This window comes from Nycticebus coucang, chromosome X (assembly GCF_027406575.1).
Source record: "Nycticebus coucang isolate mNycCou1 chromosome X, mNycCou1.pri, whole genome shotgun sequence".
Taxonomy (NCBI): Eukaryota; Metazoa; Chordata; class Mammalia; order Primates; family Lorisidae; genus Nycticebus; species Nycticebus coucang.
The window spans coordinates 39,787,538-39,800,808 of NC_069804.1; the positions used below are offsets into that span (position 1 = coordinate 39,787,538).

At 39.5% G+C, this 13,271-nt stretch overlaps 1 protein-coding gene across 1 annotated transcript in view; it reads left to right on the forward strand.

Annotated features, from left to right (window-relative positions):
* The first annotated feature begins 703 nt into the window (after nt 1-703).
* Nucleotides 704-13,271, forward strand: part of TSPAN7 (tetraspanin 7) — a 125,170-nt gene continuing 112,602 nt past the window's right edge. The window contains exon 1 of the mRNA XM_053578953.1: nt 704-946. Within this exon, the coding sequence (XP_053434928.1) occupies nt 866-946 (81 nt within the window). The 5' untranslated portion in view covers nt 704-865. The remainder of the gene's footprint in view (nt 947-13,271) is intronic.

The following is a 13,271-nucleotide window of genomic DNA, read 5'->3' on the forward strand; positions in this document are numbered from 1 at the left end:
TTCAACTTTTTCAGGAACTTCCAAGTTGTTTTTGAACACTATTTTTGACCATCTTTATGGAGCTCTCCTTTATAGGTGTGAGGTCCTTTGTACTTGTTAGGGTGGGGCGAATGACTCTCAGCCATGTTACACATTTGTTCTGTGTTCCATTAAACATTTTATGTGCAGGAAGAATGACGTCTTGTTCAGAACTTTGGCATTTGGCTTCATCATTTCAAAATGTGAGGAAATCTAAAATACAGGGGAGCCTACAGACAACAGTGGTGGCAAAGATTCGGGGTCTCCGAGCTCCGGAGTTCCTGTCCATCCCTCCAGCTGTATCTCTGGCCACCTGTCACAGTCTGTTCCTGGCACAGACAAGGACATGTGCTTGTTGCCAAGGACATGACTAGTAGGCCACAGTGTCCAAATACAGAAACGTGACTGATTTAGGGGGACACTCATAACCCTCTCATAGCCAGACGCAGACATCCCTGCAAATTTAAGACCCTTCTGTGTACTAAGCAGAAACCTAAATACTAAGGTGGTCTGGGAGAAGTTTCCTTGACCTCTGACCTGGCTTCTAGGTGCTCCCGTTCCCTTCCCCCTGCCCTGCCCCGCCCCTCTTCTGGACTGGGGGTCTGAGCCTGCGCGGGACTGCGGGCTCAGGCTGCCTTCCCAGCATGCGCAGTCGCCGCCCCGCCCGGTTTCTTCAGCGGGAGCCCCCTCAGGGTGCGCGCTCACGCACGCGCACGGTCTCGCTTGCGCGCTCACTGGGCCTCTCGCGGCACGCGCCCCCGCCCGGCCCCGCCTCGCCCCGCCTCCTCCCCCCTCCCGCGCGCCCGCCCGCCGCCTGCCGCCGCCGCCGCCGCCGGAGCTCTGTAGTATGGCATCGAGGAGAATGGAGACCAAACCTGTGATAACCTGTCTCAAAACCCTCCTCATCATCTACTCCTTCGTCTTCTGGGTGAGTGCCCATGCCGGGCTGGTGGCCGAGCCGCTGCCCATCAGTCTATGTGATGATGCTCTGAGAAAGGAAGGGGGGAGGAAAATTCAAACCAAAAATCAATCTTAGCCCCCTCTTCAAGAAGAGAGGCGCGGGGTGCTGGGTCGGGCTGCGAGATGGCACGGTGTAGATCGGGGCTTCTCGGACCCTGGACCCTGCCCAGCGCAGGCTGCAGGGGGCTGCGTAGTGGCGGTGACTGCAGGTGGTCAGCCTTTTCAAAAATTGTTTAATGCATTGATTTCTTTTTCAAGCTCTCGGGATAGGGTCAGCCCCTGGGGAAAGTTGCAGGTTATTCGTCTGTTTTCGTCGCTGGACACCCGTCCCTACCCTCCCTTACCAGCCCGTTCGCAGCACCTTTTGGAACTAACCTGTGGCCAGCTAGGAGAGGGCGCAGGAGCGCAAGGTTTAATCCCAGATTCCCAGTTATTGCCAATCCCTTGGGGCTGCGGGAGTGAGGCGCCAGAAGCCCTGTACCTGCCTAACTAGGCAAGGGCGACCAGAGTCCCCCAAGCGCACTGATGAAGGGCAGGCGCTGTCACCGCGTGGAGGCGCACAGAGAGGAGAGGGTCTTACATAAGCCATGGGCATCTTTGAGCTTTCTTGGCGACCCAGGAGATGAGTCTTTCGACCCTTTTCCCACCTCCTTCCATCCTTCCACTGCCCATCTGGCCATTCCATCGCTGTGTGAACCCAATCCTCAGAGCCCTGCGGGAGGACCCCTGCCACTTGGTGACAGCGATAGCGCCCCAAACTCTACTCCCTATCTAACCAGTGCTGCCACCGGTCCTTGAAGCTCAATGCAGAAGGGTGACGTCAGCCCCTCAGCCAGGGCTGCGGGGGGCTGCGTGGTGCACCTCGAGGAGGGATGCGCTCTTCTGCGCGCTCTGGGGGAGGAGGAGGAGGTGGAGGCTCCAAGCTTGTGCCTTACCTCATCTTGTTTGGCAAATCCTGGAATCAGTGCAGGGCTGACACTGCAGTGATTCACTTGCAGAGGTGGGTGGTACCTAAAGACCATTCTCTGTTCTTTCTCCTTTCATGTAGACGACCCCCTTTCACCAAGTTCTCTATTCCCACATCAAGCCACAGTTATCCCTTTAGGGAATGAATATTTGCCTTCTCTCCTCCACACACCCACCCCCAATCTGGGTCATTTCAGCTTCCAAGGAAGTCATTTTGAAATCTGAGGCTATGCGTGAAAAACTAGTCCCTCTTCTGATTGTTTTTCTCCTTGTCCCCCACTCCGCCGCCGCCACCACCACCACCCTCATCACATATTAGTCCTAATTAGCCCTAATTTTGCTTTGAAACTGGAGCACAGTGCTGTACAAGGTAGCCAGACTCAGCTCAGTTTGATGGTGAACTGGGCTGTTTGTAAAGGCAGAAGCTGAGATTTATTAAGGATTAAAAAAAAAATCCCTAATGCCCCCCGCCCCCGGGCATTCCTTGTCACTGGCTTTGGTGATTCTTCAGGTAGGGGCAACTATGGATTCCAGGGACCAGGCATACCAGAAGCTGGGCAATGAGATAGGATAATTAACTGGTAGATCACACAAGGCAAACACAGAAATAAGAGTTAAAAACGACACAGGTTGAAATATCACAGGACTGGAATTGTGAGCTATGCGCAGATTATATTGTGTTATGACCTGCCTGGAAAAAGCAGTAACACATGCTGATTGCCAAAACTTCCCGGTAAGCATTCCTGGGAACTGGTTTAGTTTTTTATATGTTTCCTTAAATCTCTTCTTGGTTGGTCCATTATTCTTTATTTACTTGACTTCCTGTTTGTTACTGGAGTAAATCATATGGAGGATTGTTTTCGCTTATTGAAAAATAAGGTTTACAGTGCATGAAAGAATGTTCTTTCAACATCTCTGCAGGCTGGTAAAGAAAGGGGTCTTCCCGGCTGAGGCTTTTCCTAAGAGCTCCTTAACTCTCCCTGCTTACAGCCCTCCCCATGCTCTGATTACTTAATGCCTCCTAATACATCTAAAATAATCACCGCATTTTATGTCCTCTGGAAGTTCCTGATGCCTGCGTTTTAATTTTTTTCTACTTCCCGGATTTTCATGGTCTTAAATAAAATATTTAACTGGAATATTTCAATAATTTAAATAGTATTCAATAAGCATTTCCTGTGTCGCAACCAAAAGAATGAAATATCTTCAGATATGAGGATATTTTAAAGAAGGTATTTACATTATTAAACCATAGTTCAAGTGCTGTGTTTTCCATTGTACCTTAAATGCTTCATTTTTAAAAAAGCAACTTTATTGAGACATAATTCACATGCCATAAAAGTCACTAATTAATATATACAACTAAGCGGATTTTAGTATATTATAAATACATGTAGTACATATTTTTAGTGGGATATATTTTAGTATATTTAGTATATTTTAATGTATTTTTTGTATATTCATACATACATGTAACCATCACCCCAGTACACTTTAGAGTATTGCATCACTTCAAAAAACAACCATCTTTATCTGTCATCTTGCTTTTCACCCCAATTTCCTACCCTCATCCCTGCCAGCTTTAAGCAACCACTAACTCATTTTCTATCTGTATAGATTTTGCTATTGTGAACATTTCATATAAGTGGAATCATGCAATATTCATCCTTTTGTGACTAATTTCTAATATTTGCACGGTCCATCCACATTGTAGCATGTATCACTACTTCATTCCTTTTTAGAGTCAAATAATATTCCATTGTATGACTATAGCAAATTTTGTTTGTCCAGTTGTCCATTAGTGGGCATTTTGGTTGAGAGTTGATTGGGCCTTTTACTATTATGAATAATGGTGCTATAAATATTCATTTACAAGTTATTGTGTGAATATGTTCTCATTTCTTTTGGGTATGTACCTGGGAGTGGAATTGCTAGGTCACCTGGTCATTCTATGTTTAATTGCTTAAAGAACTGCCAGCCTGCTTTCCAAAGCAACTGCACCATTTTGCATTCCTTCCAACAATGAGGGTTCTGATTTTTCCACATCCTTGCTAATATTTCTTATTATCTGAATTTTTCATTATAGCCATTCTAGTAGGTGTGAAGTGGTAGATATCTCACTGTGGTTTTGACTTGAATTTCCCTGATGAGTACTGATGTTGAGCATCTTTTTATGTGCTTACTAATCATTTATACATCTTTTTTGAAGAAATGTCTATCTATGGCCTTTGAACAGTTTTATTTGAATTAGTTGTCTTTTTTTATTTTTAAGTTGTAAGAGTCCTTTATATATTCTTGATGCAAGTCCCTTATCAATATATGATTTGTAAATATTTTCTCGTATTTTCTGGATGTCTTTTTACTTTCTTGATGATATCCTTAGAAGTACAAAAGTTTTTTTTTTAATTTTGACGAAGTTCAGTTTACCTATTTTTTCTTTTATTGCTCATGCTTTTTGTGTCATTTAAAAGAATCCTTTGCCAAATCTAAGGTCATAAGCATTTACCTATTACAGTGGTTTTCAACCTTCCTAGTGCCGTGATCTTTTAATACAGTTCCTCATGTTGTGGTGACCCCCAACCATAAAATTATTTTTGTTGCTACTTCATAACTGTAATTTTGCTACTGTTATGAATCATAATGTAAATATCTGATATGCAGGATGTATTGTCATTTTTACAAAGGGGTCGTGACCCACAGATTGAGAACCACTAACCTATTAAATGGGGTTTATAAGAGTGATTTCTCAATGTAGTAAATAAAGTTAATATATTAATCTTTCTTGAGCATCTGAAATTATGTCTGGCGCATAGTAGGTACTCAAATATTTGTGAAAACTTCTGGGAATGTGCTAGGTAACTAACAAAAAGATGACCTTGGTGTTCTTAAAGCGAGAGAGGGAGGAAAGATTAGGTAGAATTGTTTCTGTTGTGTTCTTTGTGAGTTGTTTTAATGGGGACTTCTTTTCTTACCTCAGTTTAGATTTAGGCCTAGAAGAAATTTGACCTTAAGATATTGTAGACCAGTAAGCATCAAGAAGGTTGAAATACCTGAGTTTATTCTAAACCAGAAGTGTACAATGATGAAAGAGATCATTGTTTTATTTGGCCTCCTTTTCTGTCTACAATCACTTTACCTCTTTGAGGTGTTTCTCTAAAGTGATGGCTCTCAACAGGAAGCAATTTTGCACCCTCTCAAATATTTGGCAATGTTTGAGACATTTTTGGTCACAGCTAGAAGGGAGGATGATACTGGCATCTAGTGGGTAGAGGCCACAGATGCTGCTGTATATCCTATGATTCATAGGACAAAGCCTCATGACAAAGATATTACTTTGCTCAAAATGTCAGCAGTATTATCAACCTCTGCACTATTGGACTTAACATAGTAGGTGAGTCCTGAAAAGAAAAATAAAACCTTATGCAAAACTCACCGTATTTACTGGTGTATGGAAACACCATACAAGAACATGCTCAATACAATCACATGTAAGAAGAAAAGCATTCTCTATGGTGTACATAATTCTTTATTTGAAGACAAAAGGTAGGTACCTCTTTATATAATTGTGTTATAATGGATAGTATGATTTATCTTCTAGTTAAATAATATCACCTCAATGCTAGGTAAATAGATCTTTTTTTTTTTTTCCCTTTGATTTGTATGTTTTATTTTCAGGTTTATAGAAAAGGACAGAAAAACACCCAGGAGTAAATGATCTGTGCTTTAAAGACTAACAAATGGTGCCTGTCACTAAAATAGTAGGTTTATTTAGTAAATATTTACTGAATGAATAAATAAAATTTTATTGACTATTCTTGGCTTGGACTCATTTATTTCCGCTCACTTCAATGGGGAGGATTTTTGAAAATGTAGTTTCCAGTCTACCTGTAGTAATTTAAATATTCTTCTCTCATTAAATATATGGAAAGATGAAACAGAAAACTTTATAAGGACTTGCATGTCCTAATGAAAATTCCATCATTATATTTTTGTGATCAGCTAGTTTGCCAGATGTTCTCGTATATAGGTTTTTAATTGGAATTTACTTTGTTATGCTTGAATAAAAAAATGTATCTATATAAAAACAAAACATCCTTCTTTCATAAAAAATATAACTTTGCAAGAAAACAGAAGGAAACTTTATACCAGGTGAATTATTTTTATTTATAAATTTTTAATATATTTTAAATATTCATCTGAGCTCTAAGCTAAGGTTTAAATCTACCACATCTAAATCCACTAAACATACTGAAGAAAAATATCCCTTGCCTCATTCTAGTGTATGGTGGATTTGATTTTTTCCTTTGATTATCTAAGGAGGTAATTAGCATATAAATAGTGCGATCAAATTCTCCTGTGCAGTATCTGATTCTTTTTTTCATTTGGGAAGCATCACTAATCTTTTGGGGGGATAAAAATTTTAAAATAAGAAATAAGAAAAAACATAGAAAAAAATTTAAAATAACACTCATAAATATTTTTTCTCCTTTTTTCGTCCAGAAAGTTTAGATACTTAGGTTAAATAGAAAGCGAAAAGGTCTTAAAGAGCAGTCCCTAACATTTTACAGAATGTTTGAATTTGGGCACATACTTTAGTCTGTCATTGTTCTTTTGCATGTTAGCACAATTCAACAAACATTCATTGAATGTCTATGACATCCCAGGTCCTGAGTATTCAATAGAATGTTTACCAACATGTAATAGTTGCTGATTTTTGCATTTTATGTACCTTTTAAAGCAATATACATATTCTCCATACTTCTCAACTTTTCAGTTTTAGGTGTTATGTATTGCCTTCCCACTAAGGAATATGAAGATTTAGGTCCCTGACCCTGCCCCCTTCGCCCATACTCGTGTTTTCCCTATATTGTATTAGACCCTAACATATTATTTATCATTTTATCATTATCATACCTCATTTTGGCTAAGCAGTAGTTGGTGATATCATTAACATGACTAGGTAAACCTATTCACAGCTCAGCCATGTAGCGTTTATTATGATTACTTGTATGTAGGTAGCTTTTTGTTTTTGCTGCAATTATGTATTGCCTTGTTTTATCTTTTGCTCTTTAGTTTCCTATGCTCACTGATAATTTAGTTCTATAGTCTCCACAAGAGAGTACTGTGTTTCTTCATTCAGAATATTCAAATACTTCATGTATGCATGAATTTTCTTCTGGAGACATTTCTCCCAAAGCATTTTGACGTTCAATCTGGACTAGTGTCCTTTGGGCCTTTCAAATAGCCATCATTTTAATCTTTCTTCACCATCATTCTAGTAAATCCTCCCTTTTATGTTGGATCCTCCGTTCTGAGATGTGTTTCTCTTTCTTGATTTGTTCCTTTATTTTGGTGGAGCAAATCTAATAACTTTCTGGAAAAGAGTGAATGGGAGTTTAATTTTTTGAGGCCTTGTAGCTTTGAAAATCTTACTTTTCTCTGACATTTGACAGGTTGGCTAAGTATAGAATCATCATTTGGAAATCATTTACCCTGAGAATTTTGCTGTCTCGCCTAATGCCAAGTCTTCTTGTTCTTGGTGTTAATGTTGAGAAATCAGATGTTATTCTGATTCTTCTTGAATGTTGCTTTTCTTTTCTGAAAGTTTTGGGGATTTCTTGCTTCCTCTTAGTGCTCTCAATTTTCACGATAATATTTCTTGGTGAATGTCTGCTTTTAACGGTTTCCTGTGTACCCCTTCAATCTGGCAATTTTCTGTGTACATTTCAATCTGGTCCTTGAGTTTGGGGAAATTTTCTTTCTTTCTTTTTTTTTTTGTAGAGACAGAGTCCCACTTTTATGGCCCTCAGTAGAGTGCCGTGGCCTCACACAGCTCACAGCAACCTCCAACTCCTGGGCCCAAGCAATTCTCCTGCCTCAGCCTCCCGAGTAGCTGGGACTACAGGCGCCCGCCACAACGCCCGGCTATTTTTTGGTTGCAGTTTGTCCGGGGCCGGGCTTGAACCCACCACCCTCAGTATATGGGGCCGGCGCCCTACCGACTGAGCCACAGGCGCCGCCCGAGTTTGGGGAAATTTTCTTGAATTTTTTTTTTTATTTAGTTACTTTTTATTTTGTCCATAATATTTGGATTTTGAACCTCTTACTGATCTTCTAATTTTGTCCCCTTGTATTTTCTATTTCTTTGTCTTTTTGTTCTACATTTGGGGAGATATCTTCCATTTTATCTTGCTGCAATTGCATTTTTTGTTTTGTATGTTAACTTCCAGAAGCTCCTTTTTGAGGTTCGAATGTTCTTTTTTCTAGCATTTTGCTCTTGTTTCATAACCGAAATATCATCGTAAAATCTCTCTGACAATATTGGTAATTTCTATTAAATTTTGCTTCTTCCTGCTTTGTTTCCTTCAGACTTCTGTTTTATGTCTTATTATATATAGGTTTGCCTCAATTTTCTGGACATGTTTTGCTCTCTGTCTCATACATATTTGAGAGGGGGTACTAAAAAGCTGATCAGAAACTCTTAGTATGAAATAGGAATTTGCAGCTATAAGTTGGGTGACTTGGCTGGGCAGTTGAGTTTTGGAACCAAGGTCACCTCTAGGGGCCGGGACACAATTACAAGAGGGACTTTACCTAACAAATGCAATCAGTGTAACCTAAGTCTTTGTGCCCTCAATGAACCCCAAACAATAAAAAAAAAAAAAAAAGATATCTTCAGGTCTTTTGTTCTCATCAGATTTCTTTCAAAAGAATGTAATTTCTTTCTGAATAAAGAAGACGGAGATATGGAGATCTCCACATACAATTTATTAATCTTTGCTTAAGCTCCTGTTTTCATTGTAGAATTCATGTCCACTGTGTTTATAGTCCCTAATTCAGATACCCACTGTTTCACTCTCCAAAGAATAAGTATCTGAACCTATGGTAGAATGAGGCAAGGTCAGAACTAGGAAGTTGGAGGAGATGCAGTTGTTTTCCAGAAAACTTTTATTGGATCCTACTTTATTTAGCCCCTAGTTCCAGATGTGCATGGAGCCGATAACTCCTAAACCTTTTAGGGGTGCTTGGGTACACATCTTTATTCTGGGCTTCTTTTAGAACTTCCATAAGATTTGGCTTTTTGTTAGCTTCTAAGATATCACTGTTGATTTTCTCCTCTTCCATTCTTTTTGTTGTTGTGGGTCAAAAATCCTTTTAGTGTTGTTTCAGTGGAGTTTTGGGAGATAGCCAAAGTAAATGGATGTGTTTAATCCATCATCTTTAGCTGGAAGTCCTTTATATTCGTGTCTCTCCATCACATGGTACTAATTAAATACACAGTTGATTGTAAGTGATTGGATAGAGCATCTAAAACAGCAATAGTTGGACTATGCTAATAAATATCGGTATCTACTTTTCAATTTTTAAAAAGCTTTGATTTCAAGAAAAATGTTTTAGGTTGAGACAGGCTTACTAAGGCACATCCTGTATAAGGTCATCTGGTCATCAGGGACTGGACAAATGGGAATGCAACTCAGAAGGTCGCTGCTGCTTTTTATGTCTTTCTTATTTCTTCCCACCAGGTAAAGTCCCATGTGTCTTCTGACCTGAAGACCTTGCTGGATTAATTTAATGTTTATAGTATGGGATATGGGGAGGGAGGACATGCTTGATGTTAAATTGATTATTGCTCTGCTACTTTTTCTGTTACTATAATGATAATCTTTTATATTTATCATAGGACTTGTTTATTATAATCTGGAGTCTAATCAACTTTACTTCCCATATACAATATATAATTAGGATTGATACACTACCTTTTGTAACATTTGGGAACATTGAGTCTTTTCCATTTAGTAGATGCTTGGAAACTACCTGAATTTTGGTCCAAATATAATGGAATACTTTCCTCCATTATAATCACAGCTAGAGTACTTGATTTGACCCTGCCATGAGCTATCTTACTTATGATTCACTGACTGTTAAGCATTATACACTATACATAATACACAAGTATCTTAGAAGGTATTAAGAATTGAAAGTCATCTGTGACTGTGTTTCTTTGTTTAAACATGTTAAACCCTTGACATAGATGACTAATGCTAAACCAATTTGAAACACACTTTAAAAATATATCTTTATGTCTTTTTCTCCTTTAGTCCCATTATAGCGGCTTCCAATTTGAGTTATCTCCTCATGGCGAGCAGATCATTGGATTGCTGCTCTTACATTTTTTCTTTTGGCTGGCTGTTAATGACATGACAGAATGCTTTTCATTTTTAGACTGTACATTTTTCTCTTTTTTTAAAGTTAAGATTGATATGAGGATACAAATGTTTAGGTTACATTGTTTTCATTTTTAAGGTAAAGTTCAAGTTGCAATTGAGCCCTTCACCCAGGGGGCATGTCTACCACCCTCACATTGTGCACATTAGATGAGATCCGGCCTGTCAACCTTCTTCTTCCTTCTTCCCCTTCTTTTTCTCCCCTCCCCCTCACTAGACTATACTTGTGTTTTTCTTTCATGTGGACTTGTACTTGTTTATATATTGGTTTCATATTAGTATTGCATACATTAGATACAGTTTTTTTCTAATTCTTGTGATACTTTACTAAGAAGAATGTGTATCAACTCCATTTAGGTAAATACAAAAGATGTGAAGTCTCTATCTTTTCTTTCTTCTTCTTCTTCTTTTTTTTTTTAGAGACAGTCTTGCTTTGTCACCTTCGGTAGAGTGCCAAGGCATCACAGCTCACAGCAACCTCTAGCTCTTGGGCTTAGGTGATTCTCTTGCCTCAGCCTCCCGAGTAGCTGGGACTACAGGCGCCTGCCACAACACCCAGCTATTTTGTTGTTGTTGTAGCAGTTTGGCTGGGGCTGAGTTTGAACCCGCCAACCTCAGTATATGGGGCCGGCACCCTACCCGCTGAGCCACAGGAGCCTCCATCTCCATCTTTTCTTATGGCTAAATAGTACTCCATGGTATACATATACCCCAATGTGTTAATCCATTCATAGGTTGATGGACACTTGGATTGATTCTATGTCTTGGCAATCGTGAATTGAGCTGCAATAAACATTCTAGTGCAAGTATCCTTGTAGTAAATTTTCTTTTCCTTCTGGATATATACTTAATGGGATTGCAGGATCAAATGGAAGGTCCACTTTTAGTTCTTTGAGAATTCTGTATACTTCTTTCCCTAGAGGTCGTGTTAGATTGCAGTCCCACTAGCATTGCAAAAGTATTCCTTTCTTTCCACATCCATGCCAGCATCTGCAGATTTGGGGTTTTGTGATGTGGGCTAATCTCACTGGAGTTAGGTGACATCTCAGAGTGGTTTTGATTTGCATTTCTCTTGATGATTAAGGATGATGCCTGTTCTCTTTTATATAGAGCCCTAATATTCATTAAGAAAAGGATGTAGGGGCAAAGATAAGAACAGAGCTTTGTTTTCTTTTTTTTCTTTTGGATGTTTGACCAATTGAGTATATATGCATTTAAAATAGTTTGATGATGGAATTAAGATCACTGTGGAAGATTTTCTTTAGTGCTTTCTACACTAAAAAGCCCATTATTATGGGCTTTTTCCATAATAATCTGTTTTAGGAGAAATTACAGATGCCTTACACTACACTAGAGGATAATGGTGTGGGTCAGGCACAAGTACTAGTTAAGACATCTAGATCATCCATGTAAACGTGAAAGAGATAAAGTCTCCATCTTTCTTTAAGGCTGTATAGTATTCCATGGTATACATGTACCATAATTTGTTAGTCCATTCGTGGGTTATGGGCACTTGGGCTTCTTCCATGACTTAGCAATTATGAATTGGGCTGCAATAAACATTCTGGTACAGATGTCTTTGTTATATTGTGACTTTTGGTCTTCTGGGTATAAACCTAGTAAAGGAATTATAGGATCAAATGGCAGGTCTATTTTTAGGTCTCTAAGTATTCTCCAAACATCCTTCCAGAAGGAACGTATTAGTGGGCATTCCCACCAGCAGTGTAGAAGTGTGCCCTTTCCTCCACATCCACGCCAACATTTCTGGTTTTGGGATTTTGTTATGTGGGCTACTCTTACTGGGGTTAGGTGATATCTCAGAGTAGTTTTGATTTGCATTTCTCTGATGATTAAGGATGATGAGCTTTTTTTCATGTGTTTGTAGATTGTGCGTCGGTTTACATGGATGGAGCTGGAACATATTCTTCTTAGCAAAGTATCTCAGGAATGGAAGAAAAAGTATCCAATGTACTCAGCCCTACTATGAAGCTAAATTATAGCTTTCACATGAAGACTATAACCCAACTATAGCACAAGACTATGGGGAAAGGGCCAAGGAAGGGGAAGGGAGGGGGAGGTTTTGATGGAGAGAGGGTAATGGGTGGGGCCACATCTATGGTGCATCTTAGAATGTGTACAGGCAATTGCACTAATGTACACAGCTATGATTTAACAATAAAAAAAAGAAAAAAAAAGACATCTAGATCAGTGATTCTCACCTTGTTTGGGCATCAGAATTGTCTAAGGCAGTGGTTCTCAATGTGTGGGTCGCCACCCCTTTGTAACAGTGAAAATACATCATGGCATTAGGAAGGTTGAGAACCACTGGTCTAAGGAGCCCTAAAAAAGATGGTTAGATCTCATCCTAAGAGATTCTGATTGAATTGGTCTATGTGGGAGGGTTCAGCATTAATAGTTTAAATAAGCTCCCAGGTGATTCAAATGTGCGATTAAGACTGAGAAACATTGATCCAGAGAGAACTTAGGGGTCCACAAACTGCGGCCCGCAGGCCACATGAGGCGGTGTGATTGCATTTGTTCCCATTTTGTTTTTTTACTTCAAAATAAGATATGTGCAGTGTGCATAGGAATTTGTTCGTAGTTTTTTTTTTTTTTTTTTAAACTATAGTCCGGCCCTCCAACGGTCTGAGGGACAGTGAACTAGCCCCTGTTTAAAAAGTTTGAGGACGCCTGACTTAGTAGATGAAAGGAGGCCTGATTAATCTTGAGCCTTTTGTATCTGGAGGTAGCTAGGGATCATCTAATCTAAGATTGTACTATTGATTTGGTTTTCATTGCCCAAGAGTTGGGGGGCCAGGTCCAGTGTCTCTCAGTAAACCAAAATGGCCTTGTCACTTTTAGGAGACCATGCTAGTCATTCCTGATTGAAAGAATGCTTATCAGAATCACTAATGGATTTCCTAAAGTCTGCATTATTAGTCCCATCTCATGGAATTTCAATTTTAATTGATGTGAAGAGGAGCCTGGGTTTGAAAATTTAAAAAAAAATTCTTAAGATAGTTCAGATTCCTGGGATGTAGTTTTGTGATCTGTGATGAAGTTTGTTATAAATGAATTCTTACCTCATGAATTCTTTTCTCC